Genomic DNA, 26,132 nt, shown 5'->3' on the forward strand with positions numbered 1-26,132 from the left:
AACAACAACATATATACCACCTGAATTTAGAGACCAGATTTATTGCATTAGACACTAGAGACAGAAGATCAGAAGAGCTGTGGGATGACATCAAGACCATCATACAGGAAAAAGGTTATTAAAAAGACAGGAAGAAAGAAAAGACCAAAATGGATGTCAGAAAAGACCCTGAAACTTGCTCTTGAACTAAGAGAAGCTAGAACAAATAGAAAAAAATGAGTAGGTGTAAGAGCTAAACAGAAAATTTCAAATGGCCTCTCAAGAAGACAAAGTCAAGTATTATAATGAAATGTGCAAAGACCTGGAATTAGAAAGCCAAAAGAGAAGAACATGCTCAGCATTTCTCAAAATGAAATAACTAAAGAAAAATGTTAAACCTTGGCTTGAAATATTGAAGGATTCTATCAGCATAATATTGAATGGTACAAAAAGCATCAAAAGAAAATGGATGGTATGCAATGAGTCACTGTACCAAGCAGAAAAGGTCGATATTCAACCATTTCAAGAAACAGCACATGATAAAGAACCAATGGTACGGAAGGAGAAAGAAATCCAAGTTGCACTGAAGGCCTTGGCAACAAACAAGACTCCAAGAATTGAAGGAATACAAACTTAAAGCTTTCAACAAACTGATACAGTACTGGAGGTGCTCACTCATCTATGCCAGGAAATTTGGAAGACAGCTACCTGGCCAATCAATTGGAAGAGATCCATATTTGTGACCATTCCAAGGACAGGTGACCCCCAGAGTGTGGAAAATAGTCAAACAATGTCAATAATATCACATGCCAGTAAAATTTTTCTCAAGATAATTAAAAAATGGCTGCAACAGTACATGGACAGAAAAGTGTAAAAAATTCAAGCCAGATTCAGAAGAGGATGTGGAACTAAGGCTATCATTGCTGATGTCAGATGGATCTTGACTGAAAACAACGAGTAACATAAAGATGTTTACTTGTACTTTATTAATTATGCAAAGGTTTTCAACTGTGTGTATCATGACAAGTTATGGATAACATTGCAAAAAATGGGTATTCCAGAACATTTAATTGTGCTCATGAGGAACCTACACATAGACCAAGAGGAATACTAAAATGGTTTAAAATCAGAAAACGTTTGAGTCAGGGTAGTATTCTTTCACCATACTCATTCAATGTGTATGTTGAGAAAATGATCTGAGAAACTGAATTACATGAAGAAGAACGTGGCATCAGAATTGGTGAAAGACTCATTAACAACTACAATATGCAGATGGTACAACCTTGCTTGTTGAAAACAAAGAGGACTTGAAATGCTGATGAAGAGCAAAGACCACAGTCTTCAGTATGGATTGTACTTCAATGTAAAGAAAACAAAAATCCTCACAAGTGAACCAGTAAATTGCATTATGATAAGTGGAGATTGAAATTATCAAAGACTTCATTTTGCTTGGGTCCACTATCAACACTCATGGAAACAGCAGCCAAGAAATCAAACAATATATTGCATTAGGCAAATCTGCTGCACAAGACTCTTTAATGTGTTCAAGAGCAAAGATATTAGTTTGTGGACTAACATGTGCCTGACTTAGACCATGGTATTTTCAGTAGCCTCATATGCATGTGAAAGTTAGACAATGAATAATGAATTTATGCATTTGAGTTGTAGTGTTGGAGAACAATACTGAAGGTACCATTGCTTGCCAGAAGAGCAAAGGGGTCTATTTTGGATCTTTGCACAGCCGAAGTGCTCCTTTAGAAGCCAGGATGGCCAGACTTCATCCCCATACTTTGATCTTATTATCAGGAGACACCATCTGGAGAAAGGGCATCATGCTTGGTACAGTGGAGGGTCAGTAAAAATGACGACGATCCCCAATGAGATGGATTGGCACAATGGCAGCAGCAATGATAACAGCTGTGAGGATGACACAGGACAGGGCAGTGTTTCGTTCTGTTGTGCATAGGTCATTATGAGTCGGAACTGACTCGAAGGCATTTAACAACTGTAACCCTAAAAACTAGACCCAGCCTTGCTCTAGTCCCAGCCCAACCCTTATCCCAACACTAACCCTAGTCCTGAGCAGAACCCTAACGCTAAACTAATCCCTGGCCTAGCCTAGACCTAGCCATAGCCCTAACCCTAATCCTCACTCCTTACTCCTATGTAGCCCCCACATTGACATATTAGTTTAAAATGGTCATATCAGCAGGCCCAGAAAATGCCACTCTTCATAGTCCTTCATTAGTAAAAGTTTTTGTTTCTTTTACAATTTTTTTTCTTTCTTATATTTGAGACTTTTACCAAATAGTATTGTATATAAAATTCTTGCTTTGGGAAGCATGAATATAGAGTTCTTAGTTTAAATATCTTTGGAATTATTACAGTAGTGTGAAATAGGTATAAAAAAAGATCTTTTATGCTTTACCTTGCAATGTCTCCTTCTGGTTTTGCCTGTTTTGTTAATTATTGAGTCCTGGTGTGGCGCTGTAGGATAAGCGCTGGATTACTAATTACAAAGTCAGCAGTTCAAATCCATCAGCTGCTCCTCAGAAACAGGGTCGCTATGAGTTGGGACCGACTCAACAACACTTAACAACAACAACATTGGATAGAACAAATGATTTACACATTCAGCTGTCAGTGGAAAGTTTGGCAGTTGAAGTGCACCCAGAGGTGCCTCTGATGATCTAGTTCTGAAAATCAGCCACTAAAAATCCTGTAGAACACAGTTTTACTCTGCTATAAGGAGCTCTGGTAGCGTAGTGGTTATGAATTGGGCTGTGAACCGCAAGGTCAGCAGTTCGAAACTACCAGCGGTTCCGCGGGAGAAAGATGAGGCGTTCTGCTCCCGTAAAGATTTACAGCCTCGGAAACCCTGTGCAGGGTCACTATGAGTCGGAACCGACTCCACGGCACTTAACAACAACAACAACATATGGAGGTACCTTGAGTCGGGGGTCAACGTATGGTTACTTAAATACAGCTTTTGTTAAAGGTACAGCCCCATCCTTTGCTCGTTTTGTATGCATTCTATGTTTGTTATATAACATAACCCCGAGAAGTACAGGCCTAGAAGTAATGGTGGCATTTTACATTATTGAGAGTTATTTTTTTGTCCTTAAGTCTGTCTTCCTAGGTCAGAACGTGTAGGCCCAGATTATTTTTCATGGTTACTTAATTTTTTAAAAGCATGCTCTGAAAATCAACTAAAATCGTCTTACTTTGTGAATTTCATCTCCAATATGTCCTTCAGTGTCGTTCTAATTAAGCGCCTTTTCAGGCTATTGTCTGTTAAATTTTGACAGTTAATTATATTCACTTTCATATTGTCCTCTTCCTGTCTCTAAGTCTTATTTTCTCAACTAGATTTACACTTCTTGAAACATAACTTCTTCAATATTTTTACACTGGATCACGTGAGGCACATACTATGGTCTCAAAAACTCTAAATGGACTGAAGAGATTTTATATTTCAAGTAAAACTAGCTAAAAACAAAGGCACCCTGCTTTGGAGCTCCCAGTCGGGCCATAGGTCCCACTGTTTTCAGTTTTATCTTGTTATTTTTATCAAGGTAAATCTGATGGTTCTTTCTTTATCCTGTCACTGATAGAGATCAGTGGGTACTAAAATATAGCAAGAAAACTAAATGAATTCATTCGTAAAAGAAAAGACATTCGTCAAGATTTTGTCCTTCCCACCTCCCCCACAAAAAATGAACTAAACAGTCTATGACTTGAACCAACTTCAAAATTGAAAGCTTTCAATGAAAATTGATAGTAAGTAACATAAATGTGAAGCAAATCTCAGCATTTGGACAATTTTCAAACAACATCACATTCTAAGGAGCAGCTAAATTACAATTGCTTAATGCATATAAATGGGAGTGTTTCCCACAAAGCCAATTTAAACAGATTCAGTAATTGGAAAGAAAGAAAGATATTTCATGTAGTGCTCCATCGAATCCAATGTTAAATTTTTTAAAAATTAAGTGTACCATACAGGTAAAACTAATATTTCAGGTTTGGAATTTCTTTTTCAAGCATGGGGAAACATTTGCAATTCAATAATAAGGGGATTAGTCTTTTCTTTAAAGACTAAAGGGTTAGCGGAATTCATTTTCAAATACATATCCCATATACCTTCCCAACCCACCCTTGCTCCTGGAATAACAGGGAAGAGGCTTACTTCAAAGTTTCTGGAATCCATTCAATAAATGCAAACTCCTAGTCAGTCTTAGGATTGATCTCCATGAGAGGGAGACTATCTTCCAGTCCATTCAAAATCAACTGATGTCTACAGGCAAGCATCCTTCTTTCCCTGAGGGTGCTGGTGCTCATGAGGAGACAGACAGGGGAGATGCTCTCCACTCTGAAGGCTCAAAATACAGTTAAGCCCTGAAAAGAAAGAAAGAGAGAAAGCCTATTGCCTCCAAGTTGGTTCTGCATGGAGACTCTACGTGTGCCGAAATAGAACTCCGCTTCCAAGGCCTGTCTTCTAAGGTGCCTCTGGATGACCTCACCCAACAAGTTGTCAGTAGGCAGTCAGTTGCTTAACCATTTGTACCACCCAGAGACTTCTCAAAATGTAGACCAAAATATTTCAACTCGCAACAACTAGAAAAGCAAATCAAGACCATCTGCATGCTTGGGACTAGGAAGTAGAAGGCACCAAGAGAAGCTGACACGACAATGACACAGCTAAGAGCTAAGACTTTCTCCCTTGTACCTGGGAGCACATGATCACTCTTCCTGGCAAGACCCTGCCTCGGGTCCTTCTCATCTTGTCTACAGATGAAGTGGAAAATAACATTTTATAGCTTCTGCGTTTATAAATCTTCCTAGTTTAAGTTCTGACTAGGCAGCAATCCTGAATCTGAAAGCTGAATTCCTTGGAGAAGGAATAAGATCAGCTCTTTACGGACTGATTGCCCAAATGTGCTTGCTATATCTAAGGACTAGGGGTGAGTCACCCTGTGCACATGTCTCATGCCTGATAACCTAATCCAGAGAATTACAGACCTAGAAGTAATAGTGGCATTTTATGTTTTTGTGACTTATTATTATTTTTTGTCCTTACATCTATCTGTCTTTTAGGTCAGAATATGTTGTTAAGTGCTGTGGAGTTGGCTCTGATTCATAGCGACCCTGCATTAGGTTTCTGAGGCTTTTTAAATTTTTTATGGGAGCAAAAAGCCTCCTCTTTCTCCCATGGCGTGCCTAATCAGCTCAACCCACCCACCTTGTGGTTTGAAATCCAGTGTTTATCTTGTGGACCACCATGCATGTCAGAACACGCAGACCTATTATTTTTCATGGTTACTTAATTTTTTTAAAGCATACCCTGAAAATTAGCAAGCAAAATCTTGCTTTCTAAATTTCTTCTCTGACTTGTTCATGTGAAGTTGTCCAAACTAAAATTCATCTAAACAAAAAAAGGCACACACACACACACACACATACAAAAAAGACCACAGCCATCAAGTCTGTTCTGAGTGCAACCCCATAGGACAGAGCAGAAGCGGTCCATCACGGCGGTGATCTTTACTGAAGCCGGCTGTCAGTTTTCTCCCGAGAAGCTATCAGTGGGTTAGAAGCATCAACCTTTGGGTTAGCAGCCAAGTGCGTAGCCACTTTGCATTTCTAAACAGTCACTCTTTTGTAGGTCTTTTAGCCCTAGTCATCAAGTAGAAAGGAAACATGGGAGGTATTGAGAAAAATTTAAGACAGACTCATCATATGTACAATTGTTGCTGTTGAGTCCCATCGAGTAAGAAAAATACAATTTATTTTTCAAAATGTGAAGTTGTAAGGTCCCCAAGTAGAAATAGGTCGTCTAAACACCTTTGAGCATCTAGTTGTTTTACTTAAAAACAAAAATTTCAAAAGTCTAATTTAGAATAGCAAAATAAATTTAGTAGACATTTATTGAGCACCTACTGAATTCTTTTGAGTTGGCAATGGAGTCCTAGATTTTTGTTTAAAAAAACAAATAACTAATAACTTCACTTTGGCTTATAAACCATTGGGCTATGTTGGTGCTGTTGATAAGTCCTGTTGAGTCGGTTCCGACTCATAACCCTTTATAGGGTTTCTGAGGAGCAGCTGGTGAGTTTGAACCACCAACCTTGCAGGTCAAATCAACTTTGCAGCCCAGCACATTAACCCACAGCACCACACCAGGACTGGAATATACTTGGCTATTTGACCATCAACTAATAGTTCTAAAATGGTTGTTATTGTTAGTTGCCATGGTGACTCTATGTGTGCAAAGCCTAATGACTCCATAGGGTTTTCAAGGCTGTGACCTTTCAGAAAGAGATCGTCAGGCCTGTCTTCTGAAGCACCTGTGAGTGGGTTTGAACCACCAGCCTTTCAGCTTGTAGTTGAGCACCAGCTGAGGACTTCCTCTAGAATGTCATCAGTTTATTTCTTTATAATGGTCTTAATTTTACTGTACTTTAATAATAAAAGAGGGGAAGATTCCATACAATTTTTAAAAACCCTTTCCTTTGGCGTTTCTAAGGAACGACGTAAATTTGGCCCACTAGGTTGGAATATTCCGTATGAATTCAATTCTGCTGATTTCACAGCCAGTGTTCAGTTTATTCAGAATCACCTTGATGAGTGCGACATTAAAAAAGTGAGTGAAATGATTTTTTTTTGTTGTTTCTATTTTTATTGCTTTCCTTCAATCAGAGTTTTAGTCATTTCCAGTCTGTGGTATGTAGTGACCCTGCTGGGGCACTCTCTGTACTTCCTTCCCCTGCAGCTGTTTACTGGTCCTGCCATTTCTACTCATAGTTGAAGTATAGTTGTTCATGCAGACCCTCTGATCTCCTCAATGTCCTTTCTCTCCCCTCTCTCACATGCACAGACTCAGACACAACAGAGGCCAACCACCAGTGCAGAAGCCCAGTGTCTTTTGTGTTGCAATATACCACAGCCTTCCTGACACACCCGCTAAAATGTTACAGTGGACTTGAAGAGAAGGTTTGCCTTAAATAAAAATGTCTTCACTGATTCACTCATGCCTCCTCAGAAGGGACATTCACTCCCAGCCGACATCACCTGGTGTCACTTCTTAAAGAACTTTTGTTGTTGTTTTTAGGTGCCTTTGAGTCGGTCCCAACACACAGCGACCCTGTATAGGGTTTCCAAGGAGCGGCTGGTGAGCTTGAACTGCCAACCTTGCAGATCAAACTGACCTTTGCAGTCCAGCACACTAACTCACAGCACCACACCAGAACTGCTAAAAGACTTTTAAGCTTCTGCTTACAAATTGCAGTCCATTTTACCAATGGTCACTCACTGAAGGCTCTCCCATTTATCAATCTGTGAGTGTAGCTATTCCCATTTTACTGGTGCAGTCACAGACAAGAGGCTTCCTCAGAGACGTAGAGCTAAAAATGAACACCCAGCTGTCCTTTCACATATACATTATAAAGGCTGGAAATCTGAGTTTCCTATAATTTGGGACAAATTAATGACCCCTGGTGTGGCGCTATAGGATCAGTACTGAACTGGGAACCATAATGCTGGCAGTTCAGACCCAGCAGCTGCTCCTCAAAACCCTATACAAGGTCACTATGAGTTGGAAATGAGCACTTAACAACAATGAGCATCTGTCTCAGAGGCTCAGTTTCTTCACCTGTAAAATGGTCATTGTTTCTGTGAAGAGCAAATGAGATAGTATTTGAGGAAGCACATTATCTGCTACATAATAAAGGCTTAGTAAACACTGGCTTTCTTCTGTCCCCTCCTTTCTTCCTTCTCAAAGTATGGTCCAATCTCCTTGCATGTAGTAGGTTTTCAAAATAAACAGAGAAAGTGCAGTATCCATACGATGATGGTGGATCACGATGAATTTATACCAAGGCAGGCGGGAACTCTAGAGCTGAAAAACAATTTTGCTTGAAACGACAAAGGGATATTCAGATTTGAGTATAGCAATTTCATCAGAAGCAATTTGATGAAAAAAAGTCTTGTTTGGGCTCATATTCTATGATTGTTTATCACTTTGTCATATACAAATAGTAGTTGCCTTGAAATAGTTGATTTAAAAGGCAACCACCAAGCTGAATAAAACAACAACAAAAAAATTACCCAAAAGAAAGTAAAATCAAAATCAAGCATCCTTCTCCTACACCAAATATATTTAAGAGACTTTAATTAATAATAATAATAAAAAATACCTGAAATGTATGGCTAGTTGAAGGTTGCTACAGAAATTAATAAAATCTTTGATGTCATTATAGCTCACAGAATGTGACAGCAAAGGGTTGCATTGTAGAAAAATCTTTTTTTTTCTACAATAAATTCATTTTTCTACAAAAAATGAATAAATAATTTTCTGGTTGTTCTCCTACTGAATCCTGAGAATATATCACTAAGAAAGCATAATAACATGTTGATTACTTGGTTTTCTCCATTCTTCACTAAAAACTATTTTTTTTCCTAAGAGTTTGGCATTACTGCAATAAGCATTATAGATTATTAAATCCATAGAGTGAAAAATAGTACCCCCATCCCATTTTAAATAATCCATGGGCAATATATTCACTGATGTTTAGTATTGTAGATTTTTCTCTGGTGAACAAACTGTAGCAGTTCTAGCCATTTAATAGTGAAGGAGTTATTAATAAAAAAAGATGAATAATTTAAAATGTTAGCTAGTTAGTGTTTCCTTTTCCAGGCCTTGTCTCTAGGGAAAGACCTGAACTACTGATAATTATTTGTTTTGACTAACAACAAACTATTCTTTTTTTTAAAAAAATTAAAGGGTGTCTCGTGGAATACGGTGCGGTACATGATCGGAGAAGTCCAATATGGAGGCAGAGTGACAGATGACTTTGATAAGCGTCTACTTAATTGCTTTGCTAGAGTAAGTCAATTTGGAAAATTACAAAATCATGGAGACACATTTCATTGCAATTTCCTTTTAAGCAAGAATAATTTTTTATTGTAATCAGTAAGCCAAACTTAAGAAAGAAAGAAAGGGTAAAAGCATAGATGTTGAAAAGAATGAGGAAAAAATAGTGTTCTACTTAGGAAGAACAGGGGACAATTCTCAATGGTCTGTAAATGTTTTCTTCATCAATGAACTGCTCATGTTGAAGATCTCTCACCCTCACAACTCCTACTCCATGTGCCTTAGACCCCAGCACATCATCTTTGAGGCAAACATTGGATACCCATCTTTAAAAAAAAAAAAAAAATTAACTTTTTATTGTGAATTGGATGAAGATTTACACAGGAGATCAGTTTTCTAGTCACCAACTCAGATACTTTTTGATTCAGCTCATTGATTGTAATCTCTACAATATAACATCATTTACCCCACCCTCTCCCTGGGTTTTCATTCCTCCTTCTCTCGTAACCATTAAACTATGCCACTGGTTAAATTCTACACTTCTGATGGCATATGGTTATTCTCCCATGTGCTTACTTCCCTTTTGTTTCCCTGATAGAGCTGTCTATTGTTTGACTGAAAATTGAGCCCTGGGAGTGAAGTCAGTGCCAGAACTGAAGGGTGACTAAGGGCCATGGTCTTGGGGTTACCACCACTCTGTTGGATACCCACTAATATGCCTATTCCTCTGAGTTGCCAGTTGTTCTTCTTAAGTGCCGTCGAGTCAGTTTTGACTCATAGTGACCCGGTATAGAGTTTCCGAGGTTGGAAATCTTTTTGGGAGCAGAAAGCGTCATCTTTCTCCTGAGGAGTGGTTGGTGAACTCAAAGTGTTGACCTTGTGGTTCTCGGTCCAGTGCTTATTCTACAGCGTCACTGCACTCTGAGTTTCCAATAGTATGGTGATTTTAAGCCTTAAAATCACACACACATGAGAAAGAGATTAGGGAATTAACCATTATTTGAATTTTTTTCTCTCTTCCATTAGGACGTGCCATTGAACATTGATGAAGTGTTCTTTTATTCTCTGTTCCCAGTAAAATCCAATAAGGCTTGTTTTAAAACATTTCTAGAGAAAATTCTTCCCCAGCAATTATCAAGGATGCATAGTATATAAATGCCTACCACATTCAAAGTGTTCCTAAAATTTTTACATGTTGGAAAAGCAATATTCATTAGTTAGGTGGGCAAAAAAAAAAAAAAAAATAGGTATGTGAGTGTTCTTTGCTTATTTGAATTCTTATATTGGTAATTCTGTTTCAATGGTTTTTCTGCCCTTCACAAAATTAAAACCTCAACAACATAGCCCAGACTTTGGGGATATTTTGGTTAACTGGGGGTTGATGAGAACTGATTTTTTCAAAGTGTATCTTGAATCTGTCTGAACAAAGTGAATGATAGCAAGTGTTCAAGGATGCCTGGAGGCAGGAGCCCTCTGCTGGGAGAGTAGACTGGTACAGCCCTCATTGATGCAGTGGGAAATGAAGTATCCTAGGTAGATACTTCCCAGTACATGTCTAGAATAAGTTCATGAGTGGACATTTACAAAAATGATCATGGAAACAGGGTGTGGAGCTGAAACAGAGATTTGCACCCAGAGTTTATTGGGGAGTGTTCTTGAGAATAATGCCTGTGGGGAAGTGGAGAAGGCAGGATGAACAGAGGGAAAAATTGAACAATAGAAAACAAAATAGGACAAACCAAACCAGTTGACCTCTAGTTGATTCTGACTCATGAAGACCCCAAATGTTGCAGGGCAGAACTGTGTTGCATAGGGTTTTAGAAGCATATCACCAAATGTTTCTTCCAAGATGTCGAGTTCCTATGTCGGGGTCCAGCCTCGACAAGGAAGTGTGGGTGTCACTGGCGGCGAAAGAGATAGAGAAAGAGAGAGACGAAATATATACAAAAAAGACAGACACACAGATATGATGCAAGCTGGCAGTTAGGCAGATCTGCAAACATATTGCCTAGCATTGCACACAGAACTCACTCTACCTCAGTCTTTTATTCTCTTTTTTAGGGAGGGATTTGTTACAAAGGAAGGATGTAATTCACAAAGGGAGGATGTGATTCTTTAGATAAGATAGGATACAGAAGTGAAATGTGATTAATCATTCAAAACAGGACATAATGATTCACAGGAACAACTTTTAAGATATTTTCATAGTTTTTCTTAACAATCTAACATTTTTATTTTTACAGAAAAAAGGTTCAATCAAGCTGTTATATATTAACTTTTAGGCTTAAATGATCTAGAGCAGTGATGTGCAGTTTCTCAAGGATACTTAACATAAAGCAAGGTTCCTGAAAGGAGTCAAGTTGTTTCTGTACACTTTGCAAACTTTTGTTTGTGAGCAAGATCTCAAGCACCGGGCTTCATTTATCTACATCTAAAATGCTACATTGTTCTTAATTATCACATTCCTATGTACTTTCAGGAGGAAGGAGAGCATCTGGGTTAAACTGATTCTATTCAGAGGCGGTTTAATGGGGCTGCCACTATTATCCTCTAATCCAACATTCCCAGAATTTACCATTCCACTTTATTTACAAAACTTGGGTAATTTTTCTCTAAAAACCTTTTGTCATATTCCCAATATACCTGTTCCTGGCCTTTCTAAGTTTTCCAAGGAAACTTTTACTGCCTCGGCTCTAAAAAGGGGTTTCAAACCCATTATTGTTCATGGATATCAAACATAACTGAATAATCAAATAAGGAGCAGTTCTGACATTCATCCCAGGTGGCTATCGCTTGTTCCTCAGAAAGATTTGTTCCCAGGACTCCACGCACTGCCAACACAGTGGAGGCATTAAGAGAGGCATTGTAAAAGAAACCATTTTCTCAGAAGCTACAATTACTGGAGTTAGAAGCATAGAATGAACAATATTAGGACCAAAGAAAATTATACAGAGGTAGCCAACCAGTGAGTTCACAAAAACCAATGAACCTGGGACGTTAGGAGGTCACTTCCTTTGGCCCTCAGGGCCCATGGCTCGCTATCCTGAGGAGGGCCTCAGAATTGGATTTTCGTCCATGTCACAGGGCCACTGATCAACCCAGGGTCTGTGTATGCTGACACCAGCACCAAGGTGCCTCACCTAACCTTTTTCTGAGATGCTTTGGGTGGGTTTGAAACCCCAACCTTTTGGTTAGATGCTGAGTGCTTAATCACTTGCACCACTAGGGCGCCTTCATTAGATTCCCTCCAAAACATATCTATAACCAAACCTACTGCTGTCAAGTCAATTCCAACTTTTAGTGATCCTACGTAGGATTTCTGAGACTGTAAATCTTTACGGAAGCAGACAGGTTAGTTAGCAGCCCAACACCTGACCCACAGCACCACCAGGGTCCATTAGATTATTAGTCCCTTAAAAGAAGAAACTGAAACCCATCTCCTAAGTCTCTGCATCCCTTCTGTCTGACATCTACAATCTGCTCAGTACAGTTTGCTGGTGATGATAAACATAATTTAATCTCAGCAGATTGAGAATTTTCTATGCCCCAAGGTTATAGTCATCTAAAGCAGAGTAGATTGGATTGAATTTTCACTGACCCCAAATGCACACCCTGAAAATTAGTTTTGGTTTCGTTTTTGTTCTTAACAACACTTTTGTGTCCGCTTTTGTTTGTGTGCTTTGAGTCCTTTTTTTTTTTTTTTCTCCTCCTCAAAAATGGATGTCAGGGAAAATCCTGATTAACCAACTGCCGTAGTCAATTTGTCTTTGTTTTACTGAAATGGCTTTGCTCCAAGGTAACAGGAACAGTGTGCAGTTTGCTGGCAAAGAGAAGAGGATTTCTAGGAGACCTCTGAGCTCTCCATATGGCAAACAGAGCCAACTCTCGACAATACAGTTGAGAGCTGATGGTGGATGGTCAGTTACCTCAAAGTAATGCCTGAGCCACAAGCCAAAGGAGCGAGAAGGAAAATCCATCCCTCAAACTGCTCTGCCTTCAAGATCTCAAGATGAGCAATTCCTCTCTAGGACCCTAACACCCTCTCTTAGCTCCTCTTCCACGTCTTTCTATTCTGGCCTTCAGGGCAGCAGACAACTAGACAGCTGACTCCTACCCCCACCCCTGGAGGCTAGACTTCTTCTTCTGGACCAAGGCCACAGCCTTAGGCAACCTATGCCAAATGAAAGCCTCTGTCTGAAGACGCTGGTCTAAAAGCAAAGGGTTGCTATTCCAGACTTTACTTCATGGCTGCTTTTGACTGAAGTAGCAACTCCCTTCTCTCACCTGGGGCTTGTTCCTCCCTTGTACGATCTGATGCTGGTTTTTCTGAACTCTTCTCTTGGCAATTGCTGCTTTAACTGAAAAGTTCATTCTGCCATGCTGCCATTCTTTTGTCCCCGGGCAGCTTCATCCTATTCATTCCCAGTCAGGTATCATCCTTTTCCCTATTAGAACTTCTCCTTAAAGTTGCTCCACTTTCTGTGGTTCCCAGTCCAAGATGCTCATGACTACTGACCAGCCTCTCCCCTAACTCCCTCTGGATCTGCTCTTAGCTCTCCAACCTCCTTGTCTCACTTGATCCTTCCCCTGAAGAAGACAGTTTGGGTCTCTGGCTGTAAGGGTTTGAGTTTACCACATGAAACTGTCAGCAGAAAAGTCCATGGGATCCATACCCAGCCCTCCACCTGCCTATGATATTCGTGGTCTCAGTCTTACCTTGTAAGCAGCTGCATTGCTTCCACTTGTCCAGCCATGTTATCCAGAGTTGCCCATGTGAGAAGCAATTCCATTGTAAATCAGTCCCCAAATTGAATCTTCTGCATTTATGACTTCCAAAAAAAGCATATCTTTGTTTATTTTTTGTGTTCTCAACATCCTATGGAGTGGCTCTGTCTCCTTTAAAATCAGCAATTGTAGATCCTTAGTCAATGCCCTGGAAGGTGGCTGCTTATCATTGAACGGCACCTTCAAGGGCCTCCAACACGTACAGTTTATATTCTGTGTTTCGAGTAATTTCAGCACAATTTTAGAAGGATGTGAGGATAGCATCCTTCTAAACATAGGACTGAGCTATGTTTCATTCTGTTATATATGGAGGGGGTCACTATGAGTTGGAACTGACTCAATGGCATCTAACAACAATAATTTTGACTATGCTCCAAATACCCCCCAAATTTGGTGAAACTTGGATATTTGTTTGTGTGAATCCAGCTACTTGTGTGTATACAGAAAACACAAAGGAAAACCAGGAAGAAGCTCTCTTTTCCTTTTATTAATACATGCCATCTGGCAACATGGTGGCTAATGTCATCGTTTGCAGTCTGTTATGTTAAAGACCCCATGGCCTTGGTCTCTCTAGGGTGTCTTCTTGCAATTGAAGTCATCCACATCATTAAAGCCCTTTCTAAATAATGTTCACAGTCATGACACTGTTCTCTAAATGAATTTCAACCACGCCCCGTTACTTTAAGTAAGCTTCAGTCTGACCTCACTTCATCTTTCCCACACTATCTCCTTCCATTCATATTTACCTTGGAATTCATTATTTCCCCAACCTGCTTCACATTTTTTGCATCAGCTGTTTTATCTTTGCTAGTACAGTTCTCAATCCTGAGCTCCTCCCCTGTTTAAAATCGTATCCTTATTCCCCAAAGATTCTCCTTGATAAAGCTTGACCTGGTACCCACCTGGCTATACTTTTCTTCTTGCTTGAAGCCTCCTTACTGCTTGGTTTATTTTTATTTCTGTATGACTCTTGTCTTAGTGCACTTTGCATCCTGGTTATGATGTAATTGACTGATCCTTCTAATAGAGTCACAAGCTCCTTGAAAGAAAGGACAGTGTGTCTCTCATCTTTGCATTCTTTTTAGACTACAGCTAAGTGCCTTGTACAAAGCAGTTGAATTGGACAGGACCGGGCTGAACAAAGCAAAAGAAAGAGCCACTGCACAGCATCTTTCAAAGCAATCATTGAGCCTAAAAAGGAGCTGGAAGAAGGACATGGAGGGCAGACAGTAGAGAAGGTGCTACCAGACAGAGTAAGGCACAATGCTCTTCACTTTTCACATCAAGTCCTTGGAGTGATTCAGCCTGCATTTCCGCTCTTCCTGTCCTCCCATTACTGCCCTCCCTACTAGGAAAATCGGTCTGTTAGAGACTGAAGTCATTGCCTCGAATCGGACTCATGGGCATTCAGCATCATTTTTTTCCCCTCCCTTTTCAGAATAAGTCTATTCACACCAAGTATATATTTGTTCTCTCGCTGTTTCATTACAGATAATCAATTCATACGGAACGAGAAAAGGATGTCTTAAGGCAAACAACAAGGCAGTTAGACACATTTGCTTCTTGTGGCCAGGGACATAACTTCATTAACAAAGGGAGCTCTCCAGTTCAGGCTCGGAGAGAGAGGCGGTGTTTAGAAGGAGGGCTTTTGCTGGCTGTGGGCTGATGCCATGCTGAGTGCAGCGGAGGGCCACATGGTGTAGGAGCATAGCCCCCTGGCCTGTGTGAAAATGGGATGAAGCAATGTTCATGCCCAGCTCTTGTCTCATGCGTGTGGTTATTGCCTCTGCTACTTTGCGGTATTTTCCCTCTCCTCTTCAAAAGTGAACTTGAGGATTGTCCATTTCCGAGAGTAGAGAATTTGCAAGGTCACTGTCTCTTCTTCACGTTTAGCAAGCATCTTCTTGGTCTAAACAGACTTGTTACTGTTGTTGTTAGTTGTGTTCAAACCAAACCCCTGACTCAGGGCTACCCTATGCACAAAACACTGCCCAGCCCTGAACCATCCCCATGATCGGTTGCTGATTGGCCCCCTGTGAGCCATCGGGTTTTCATTGTCTGGTTTTCAGAAGTAGATCACCAGGCCTTTCTTCCTAGTGCACCTTAGTAGGGAAACTCCGCTGAGATCTGTGCAGCTTCATAACAACATGCAAGCCCCCACTAACAGACAGGCGGTAAGTGCAACGAGGTGCATTGGCCAAGAGTGGAACCCCACCTTTTGCATGGAATTCTACTGCTGAACTCCCACTGCCCCAGTTAGACGCTGACCTACCTACTGCCCCCATTAGACAGAGGCCGGGGCTTAATTGTTCCTGTCCATGGCCTCTCTCTATTTTCTTTGTCTATGTGCTAATAATAATCATTCTGTCAACAATTTCCTTAAGGTGCTTTGAAAACCAATATAAAAAGTCTATTAAAATGGAAATACAGCGACCCTTCCTCCTTTATCTACGTGACTTTCACTGAGATGCTCAATTTTAATTCTCTTATTTTGCCTCACACACAGGTCTGGTTCAGTGAAAAGATGTTTGAGCCGTCTTTCTGTTTTTACACTGGATATAAAATCCCCCTGTGCAAAACCTTGGACCAGTATTTTGAATACATCCAGTCCCTGCCGTCCCTAGATAACCCTGAAGTCTTTGGGCTTCACCCCAATGCTGATATCACGTAAGTTCTTGGGATTTTTTTTTTTTTTTAATTTGAAGGGACCAATTGTAACTCAACCTGGCAAAGATGGTGCATTTCATTTTTTTCTTTTAATCGTCCTCCTTTTGCTTTTTATTTTGCCGTGAGAAATACTGTTACTTCCTGTCTCCCAATTACGACATTGTCATCTTTTGGCCTGCTCTCCCCTCACCACATCCTGGTGCTCCAGAAAGTATGACAATGTTAAAGCTTTAACTTATGCCTTGATTATTTCTCCTCTGTGGTGCCGTAAAGCCCATTCACATTGGCATCGATGCTGTCCATTGACAGAGCAGTAGTCTCATCATTTGCTTGTGTCTTTCCTCAAAATTCCATTAAAGATAATGGTCATAACTGGCTCTGAAAGAGTAAGGAGGATGCAGATAGGAAGATAAAAGTTGTATTGCAGCTCTGTCCTCTTCCTTATGATCCTCTGCCAGTAACTGCCCCTGGTGTTCACAATGCAGCAAGCCTGGGCCTTAGAGCTCAGGGAGGAAGTCTGAGGTCCCTACTCCAATCCCAGCATGGTTATAGACAGTGAATGAGGAGATGGGGAGTGCTTTTAAGTCTCAACCTAAGGAGATGAAGTCTCACTCCTGCTTGCTTTCTAGGTCCTTCCCTGAAAGCAAAGCCAGAGACCACCAAACCCCATATAGAGGGCTCCCTAAGGAGCCCCTCTCTGAGATTCCCCTTTGAATAAATCTATGACTGAAAGACTTAAACTCAATTGAGTGGCTTCAGGAAATGCAAGAAAACAAGATTCCTCTAGTAATGACCAAGAAGGAGGGTGGCATTCCTTTCTCCTGGTCACTCACCCACTGCTATAATTTTGATTGCCTTCTGATTCTCTATCTTTGCTGGGATTCCCCCAGGAACCCCACATTACTGCCTTGTACCCTGCCTCAGAGAAAAAGAGGAAGAACCCCAGAGAGATGGATTGGCAATATGACAGCATCAATGGGCTCAAGTGTGGCAACAATCGTGAGGTTGGCCCAGGACCGGGCAATGTTTCGTTCTGTTGTGCACAGGGTCGCTATAAGTTGGTATGGATTCAATGGCACCTAACAACAACAACCCTGCCTCCAAGCACACACCTTGTTCTCTGCATGAGGCTAGTCCTGTTGGAGTCTTTATTGTTGTCAATTTCCACTCAGTCCATTCTGACTCATGGAGACTCCATGTGTTATAAATTAAAACTGTGCTCCGTAGGGTTTTTTTGGTTGTCGTCTTTGTGGAAGTCGTTTGTCAGTACTTCGCTTCCATGATAAAACTGAGTAGGGTTGAACCACGGACCTTTAAGTTAACAGTCTAGTATGAACAGCTTCTTTATTACCCACATGGATTCTAATGTCTGTCACCACACTTTATAGTCTCCCATCTTCAAGGATGTGGGCATGATAAAACAACCCGCCAATGTTTAATGCTTCTTTCAAGCTCCATGATAGAATCACAATTATTCTTTGGTGGTGGTCCCAGCTGTTATATGAGACTGTCATGGCTGAGATCATTTGAGACAAGAAGTGGTCACTGCCATGGTGAGAAGTAAAAACAAGATTCCTAAGGGGGCCAGTTTGAGAATCAACTTATTAATTATCTGAAAGAGAGAGCACCATAAGGTCATTTCCCATTTAGCCAAGACTTTAAAAATGTGAGTCAGAACACATCACTCTTGTTCAGAACCCTCCAAAGTCTCCTGTCTTACCCTCCAGAGTCATGGTCAAAGCCAACAATGCCATCTGCCCCCTCACCTCCCTATTCTCATCTCTCTCCCCAACTGTTCCAGTTTCCTATTACTCAAACTGGTCCAGCATGCTCCTAGCAGTTTGATATTCACACTTCCTGGAACATTTTTACCCTGAGACACCTTTGTGGTTCACCCTGCCATCTCTTCTAGGCTTTGCTTAAATGTCACCTTTTCAATGAGGCCTTCTCTATTTAAAAATTGCAGTCCACCCATACTCCCTGTTCTAGATACTATCTATCCTTCTTGCCTTCATTTTGCCATAGTTTGTACCACCAACTGACACACTCTTGTAATTTATCGATGTCTTAGCTTATTGTCTGTCTACCATCACAAAAATGTAAGCTCCACTCAGGCTGGACATTTTCTGTTTTCTTTGCTGTATCACCAATAACAGAACAATGCTTTGTGCTCAATGATAACCAGTTTCTTCCGGATTGTGAAAAATTCAATAAATGGGGGTATTTTGTAGAAAAAGACGAATGAGTTCAATGAAGGACCCCTGGTGGCATGGTGAATTAAATATTGGGTTGTTAACTGCAAGGTCAGAGGTTCAAGCCCACCAGCCACGGGAGGAAAGATGAAGCAGTCTGCTCGTGTAAAGAGCACACAGAGCCACTCTACTGTGGTCCACAGGGTTGTTATGAGTTGGAATTGACTCAGTGGCAGTGGATTTCATTCATTTGATGAGTTCATGTGTGTAGGCAAAAAAAAAAAAAAGCTTATCAGTTGTAATGCACTAGTAAGTTTATGATTGAAATGGTTCACCTCTGAGGATTCTGAACTTTGATCGGTCAAGATGACTAGCTCCTGGAGAATCAGATCCTGTTGGCTGCTTCAGCTTAATGGGATACTGGACGTATCAAAAAGCCAGGCACTCATCAAATAAAGCCCCAAACATCTCTCCCTGAGGTACAGCTATCTCTGAAATAGTTTGGGGATCTTGCAATCTCGTCCCACACTGAGTGAGATCAAGCAAAAAACTATCAACCTCAGCTTCCAATGGAGAATTACTTCCAATAGAGACACTTGTTGTTAAGTGTCGTCGAGTCGATTCCAACCCGTAGTCACACTGTATAGGGTTTCGGAGGAACAGCTGGTGAGCTTGAACCGCTGACCTTTTGGTCCAACCTGACTTTGCAGTCCAGTGCATTAACACACCGTGCCACACCAGGACTCCACTAAAGACCATAACTGGCCTGTAAATCCTGTGGTTGTCTTCCTCTGCTCTCTCTATTCTTAACTTCCTCTTTGGTCTTTCCAGAGGTCTTCACCACCCCCACCCTCACCCCCCAAACACCATCAGCCCTGTCCCCAGCACCTTGGGCTCTTTCTAGTTCCTGCTCAGGCAGTAGGTAATTTTCCTGGTTTTCTGGATGAACTTTGTCCTTAGTTTGAGTCTTTTATCTGGGATCTGAAATATCTGGTGAATGGAATCCTAGCTTCACTCTTGTGGCAATTGAGCCTGCCTTCTTAGAGGTCTTCGTCACAACCCCTTGCTTTTCCTGCACCGACCACCAGGAGGCGATAAGCAATAACGGACAAATCTTCCCGGCTAAATTCGACTTCCCGGCTAAAGGAGCTCTGGTAGCGTAGTGGTTACGAATCGGGCTGCGAACCTTAGGGTCAGCGGTTCGAAACTACCAGCCGCTCCGCGGGAGAAAGATGAGGCTTTCTACTCCCGTAAAGATTTACACCCTCGGAAACCCTGTACAGGGTCGCTATGGGTCGGACCCGACTCGATGGCACTTAACAACAACAACAACAACAAATTCGACTCCTGGTTGCTTCCCAACTACATCTTTCCCACTCCCGAAAGATGTCACTCTCCAAGTTCTGCGTGAAATGAATGAAGAAACCAAAGACCCTTCTGATCTATCTAGTTTAGGAATTGGGATAATGAAGGAGCTAGGAAGAGGACTGCGTTCGAGGGGCAGTTATAGAGACCTGTTGGGGCATGATGAATTTGGGAAAGAAGGCGGCCGTTGGCTGCACCGTTGCTTCCAGATAGGTTCATGTAACTGGGCCATGGTGGAGAAGTAAATGTCCCCTGTTTATCAGAATCTGCACTCTGACGTTGGCATCCATGACTTTGAGAAAGGAAGGAGACGCGGAGACAGGGAACAAGACCATAAGTCTCTATCCTCCGTCCTTGCTTCAGAATGCAGAAACCTTGAAACAGGGGCAAACTCAAACTGAATCTATGCTTTAAAATAAGTAGGATCTCTCCTGAGAGCATAGATACCTTGGTGACAGGAACCATAAAAATGCAAACTTTATTCACATTTTATTATCTAGATTTATAAGGTACCAAGGTCTTTGCAAATTCAACTCTCTCAATGCCCAAAACAGTTATTTATTTTCACTCTTTTTCTCATTAGCGTTTTGCATTATTTTTCTACTTTCTGAAATTCATCAAATGCCATATTACAACTTTTATATTCATTCTATGTAGGGCAAATTTAAATGTATTCTTTTCCTATTAGCTGACGATTTTGAGTTTTTCGATTTGTGCTCATTGATATTTCATGTACAGAGATATTTCTAAATCTAGGCTTATTTGGATATTTCCGTGCACTGGTACCTTGTTATCAGTTAATTGTTCATTTTATATACACTTCTGTTTTTTGCAGTTGTTTTGCATTTTTAAAATATCCATGACCCTGATACTACCACCCAATGGAGAGGTCCTAGAGGGCTTCCCAGAACCACCAAGCTACAAGGCCACTATGAGCTTCTTTTTTACTGCATTCAGAAATTTTCTCCTAGCAGTAACTCAGGACTAAAACTCATGAGATATTTCAGTTCTCATTCTTAATTTCAGAGCATTTATGGGGATTGTTTTCTGAAAGCTCATGGGACTTTTGAGGCATAGAGATATTCTCCAATTCTCCACAATAGCATCTTAACTAAGGCATCTGCCTGTCATATCTTTGCAAAAATAAAATCACATTCTTGAGAAAGAAATGTAAGTTGCACAGTGAAACATGAGGTGGGGAGATGGCCTAGAGAGCTCTTGTTCAAAGTGGAGTCAGATTTCAGAGCTTGTTCTCTCCCCAACATGAGGACTATTTTCAGATCACCTAATAAATAAATACTCATCTAGCAGTGGCGGCCTTTCCAATGGCTTCTCCCTAGAGCCCTGGTGAACTGGCCCAAGCCCCAGGGCCAGCCGAGAGCAGAACCATCGTCTGGCCTGTGGTAATGCGTTTCTACTGGCTCTCAGCCAGGCTCAGAGCGTGTTTCCCAAGGGGATTTGCTCTGGAGGTGAGCTGAGAGAGGGCCTGAGAATCCCAGATATAACACCTTTCCAATGTTTTATTTGTAGCTAGATCAAGTAGGAAGAATTAATTCTCATTTTCTTAGTATGAATGGAAATTTACTGTGGTTTTTTTTCTCATAACCTTTAAAGATCTGTGTTGATAAAATAATACAGCAATAAAAATCATTTTCCTTCACCCTCAAATCATATTTTGCTGCTATTTCTGTGCCTTGAAAACCATATAGATTTATATGGATGCTTCCTTTTGCATGTGGAAAGGGGCCAGGAAATAGGAAAATGGTAATGATAATATACTATACTTTTACCATAAGAAAGAACAGAGAATTAAATTTTCCTGCCCTTTAAATATCAGAGAATTGCTCTCCTTTATATTGAAAGTTCAATAAAATTCAAGCCAATTGGCCTCAATTCAACAAATAAAAATTTATTGAGAACTTACTCGCTGGGCCATCTTGGAGATACAAGGATGAGTAAGACACAGTCCTTGCCCTTGGAGCTCATTGTCTATTAGGGGAAACAGATGAATGGCGAATAGTTATATAATGCAAAGCTGTTTTTAGGTGCCCATCGGGTTGGTTCCAACTCATAGCGACCCTAGGCACAACAGAATGAACCACTGCCATGTCCTGTACCTGCCTCACAACTCTTGTCATGTTTGATTCCACTGTTGCTGCCCCTGTATCTGTCTATCTTGTTGGGGGACTTGTTCTTTTTCACTGACCCTCTGCTTTGCCAAGCATGATGCTCTTCTCTTCTGATAATACGTCCGAAGTACATGAGAAGATGTCTTGCCATCCTTGTTTTTAAGGAGAATTTTGACTGCACTTCTTCCAAGACAGATTTGTTTATTCTTCTGGCAGTCCATGGCATATTCAAGATTCTTCACCAATGCCATAATCCAAATGCATCACTTCTTCTACAGTCTCCTTATTCACTGTCCAACTTCCACATGCTTATGAGGTGATTGAAACTGCCCTGGCTTGGGTCAGGCACACCTTAGTCCTCAAAGTTACGTCTTTGCTCTTAAGCACTTTAAACAAGTCTTTTGCAGCCTGTTTGCCAAATGCACTATGTCATTTTATTTCTTGACCGCTGCTTCCGTGAGCACTGATTGTAGATCCAAGCAAAATAAAGTTTTGGACAACGTTAATCTTTTCTCTGTTTATCATTATGCTATTTATTGGCCCAGTTGTGAGGATTTTTGTTTTCTTTACATTGAAGAGCAATCCATACTGAAGGCTGTATTCTTTGGTCTTCATCAGTATTTCAAGTCCTCTTTGCTTCCAGCAAGCAAGATTGTGCCATCTGTCTGCATACTGCAGGTTGTTTATGAGTCTTCCTCCAATCCTGTTGCCATGCTCTTCTTCATACAATCCAGCTTCTCAGATTATTTGCTCAGCATACCGAGTAAGTATGGTGAAAAGATACAACCCTGCCACACACTTTTCCTGATTTTAAATCATTCAGTATCCCCTTGTTGTGTTCTAACGACTGCCACTTGGTCTATGTTCAGGTTCTTCATGAGCACAACTAAGTGCTCTGGTATAACCATTCTTTGCAATATTATCATCCATAGTTTGTTGTAGTCCACACATTCAAATGCCTTCGCATAATCAGTAAAGAACAAGTAGACATGTTTCTGGTATTTTCTGCTTTCAGTGAAGAGCCATCTGATGTCAGCAGTGATATTCCTAGATTCACATCCTCCGCTGAATCCGGCTTCAATTTCTGGCAGCTCCCTGTTGGTGTATTGCTGCAACCATTTTTTGAATGATCTTTCAGAAAAATTTCAGTAGCATGTGATATTAATGATACTGTTTGAGGATTTCCACATTCCATTGAGCCACCGTTCTTTGGAATTGGCACAAATATAAATCTTTTCAAATCAGCCGTTTTCCAAATTTCTTGCCATAGACGAGGGAGGGCCTCCAGCTTTGCATCAGTTTGTTGAAATAATTTCAATTTGTGTTCCATCGATATGGTGACTCTAAATTTAGTATATCTGCAATTCTATAAGAACACAGCAACTCAAGCTGGATTCAGAGGTGAACACGGAATGAGGTTTATCATTGCTAATGTCAGATGGCTCTTAGCCGAAAGCAGAGAATGCCAGAAAGATGTTTACCTGTATTTTATTGACTATGCAAAGACATTCAATGATGTGGATCATAGCAAACTATGGGTAACACTGTGGAAAAATGGGAATTCCAGAACACTTAAACAATTAAGGTTCAGGCCCTATACATAAACCAAGAAGCAGTTGTTCAAACATAATGGGGAATGCTATATAGTTTAAGGAGTCCTGGTGTGGCGCTGTGGGTTAATGCATCAGACTGCAAAGTCCTTTGAACTGCAAAGATCAGTGGTTCAAGCTCACTAGCTGCTCCTTGGAAACCCTATACAGGGTCGCTATGGGTCAGAATTGACTTGAAGGCACTTCACAACAATAACAATATAGTTAGTTGAAAATCAAGGTAGGTATGTGTTTGGGTTGCATCCTTTCACAACACTCGCTCAATGCTGAGCAAACAATCTGAGAAGCTGAACTTTATGAAGAAGAATGTGGCATCAGGATTGGAGAAAACACATTAACACCCTGTGATAGACAGGGGATAGAATCTTGCTTGTTGAGAGCAAAGAAGACTGGGAGCACTTACTGATGATGATCAAAGACTACAACCTTCAGTATGGATTGCACCTCAACATAAAGAAAACAAAAAGTCCTTACAACTGGACCAATGAGAAACAATATGATAAATGGAGAGAAGATTGAAATTGTCAAAGAGTTCATTTTACATAGATCCACAATCAATGCTCATGGAAGCAGCAGTAAAGAAAGCAAATGACATATTGCATTGGGCAAATCTGCTGCAAAACAAACACCCCTCTTTTTTTTCAGTTTTGTAACTTTGAGGACTAAGGTGTTCCTGACCCAAGCCGTGTATATAAAGATATTTTCAAGATCTTTATATACATTTGAAAGTTGGACAATATATAAGGAAGACCATAGAAGAATGGATGCATTTGAATTATGGTGTTAGTGAAGAACCTTGAATATTCCATGAACTACCAGAAGAACAAATCTGTCTTGGAAGAAGTACAGCCAGAATTCTCTTTAGAAACAAAGATGGCAAAACTTCTTTTCATGTACTTTGGACATGTTATCAGAAGGGACCAGTCTCTGGAGAAGACATCATGCTTGGTAAAGTAGAGGGTCAGGGAAAAAGATAAAGACCTTCAGCAAGATAGATTGACACCTTGGCTTCAACAATAGGCTCAAACATAGTAATGATTGTGAGCACAGGACTGGGCAGTATTTCATTCTGTTGTACATATGGGATAAATAAAGAGCTCTGGTAGTGTAGTGGTTACGAATCGGACTGCGAGCCACAAGGTCAGCAGTTTGAAACTACCAGCTGCTCCACAGGAGAAAGATGAGGCTTACTGCTCCCGTAAAGATTTACAGCCTCGGAAACCCTGTACAGGGTCGCTATGAGTCGGAACCGACTTCATGGCACACAACAACAACAATGGGATAGATACTAGACTTGATTTGGAAATAGGACTTGGATGCCAAGGGGGGCTGGGAGTGACATCAAGGGCGAGGCAGTAAGGAGCTCTCTAAGGTTCTGTCTTAAACTCAGGTTTCTAGAGAAGCAAAGGCAGGGAAGCTTATTGATGTGTGTGTAGATATCTGTCTTAAGGAGATGGCTCATGTGGCTGAAGAAGTGGGTTAGTCCAAAGTCTGTGGGTCAGATATCATGCTGGAGGCTTCTCCTGACTCATGTAACTGCAGGGGCTGCTCTGCAGGTCAGATGGCAGGGTTTGTTATTCCACAAACTGCAGAGGCCGACAAACCCCAAAGTTGGCAGGCAGTATGGCGCTCTAGTCCAAGGAACCAGGGTTCAGATGATGATGAGTCACATGGTATCCTGAATGAATTCAAAAGCCAGTTGACCAGGATTCCCTCTGTTCCCACAAAAATGTAACTTGTTAATAAGCAAAGCAGCCTATGTGATTTAACAGTAGCTCTTTAGGATTCTTCCAGTTCAGGAGGCAATTTCCACAGAAAGTTGTTTAATTCACACCTACAAGGGAAAGAGAGGAGGATGTAATTCTTATTTTTTCCACATGGTTGGTGGTTATGTACCGTGCAGTTGGTGCTGACTCACAGCAACCCTGTACAAGGTTTCCGAGGCTGTAAATCTTTACGTAGCAGAAAGCCTCATCTTTCTCCTGCAGAACAGCTGGTAGTTTCGAACTGCTGACCTTGAGGTTCACAGCCTGATTCATAACCACTACGCTAGTGTAGAGAAAAGTCAGAAGGGGACCTGGAGCGCTGAGAATGGGGATTTGTAAGATGCATCTCAATGAACCTAGCACATCCATCGTTATGATTTATCCCTGTCTTGGCTGGCTTCTCTAGAGGAGCAAAATCAGTGAAGAGAGTGTGTGTGTACTGGGAGTGTGATGGCTCTATAGGATGAGCACTGGTCTGTAAAACACAAGGTCAGCAGTTCAAGCTACCAGCCACTCCTTGGGAGAAAGATGAGACAGACTTCATGTTTGTATGAAGATTTACAGCCTCAGGAACCTATACAGAGTCACTATGAGTTAAAACCAGCTCTACAACACTTAATAATAATTAACATATATATACTGTGTACATGGTGTGTACATGGTGACTCTGGAGGATAATCGCTAGACTGTGGACCACAGTTTGAACCAGAATATTGTCAGGAATGGTGCCAGAAAATAGACTCTGTCAGGTTGGAAAGCACTCAAAA

At 40.9% G+C, this 26,132-nt stretch overlaps 1 protein-coding gene across 2 annotated transcripts in view; it reads left to right on the forward strand.

The window, feature by feature from the left end:
• Nucleotides 1-26,132, forward strand: part of DNAH8 (dynein, axonemal, heavy chain 8) — a 391,134-nt gene that overhangs the window by 320,347 nt on the left and 44,655 nt on the right. For both annotated transcript variants that reach the window (XM_006860428.1, XM_006860427.1), the window contains 3 exons: nucleotides 6,506-6,622; nucleotides 8,762-8,863; nucleotides 16,143-16,303. In XM_006860428.1, the coding sequence (XP_006860490.1) occupies nucleotides 6,506-6,622; nucleotides 8,762-8,863; nucleotides 16,143-16,303 (380 nt within the window). The remainder of the gene's footprint in view (nucleotides 1-6,505; nucleotides 6,623-8,761; nucleotides 8,864-16,142; nucleotides 16,304-26,132) is intronic.

The sequence above is a fragment of the Chrysochloris asiatica genome, unplaced genomic scaffold (assembly GCF_000296735.1).
Source record: "Chrysochloris asiatica unplaced genomic scaffold, ChrAsi1.0 scaffold00038, whole genome shotgun sequence".
Lineage (NCBI taxonomy): Eukaryota > Metazoa > Chordata > Mammalia > Afrosoricida > Chrysochloridae > Chrysochloris > Chrysochloris asiatica.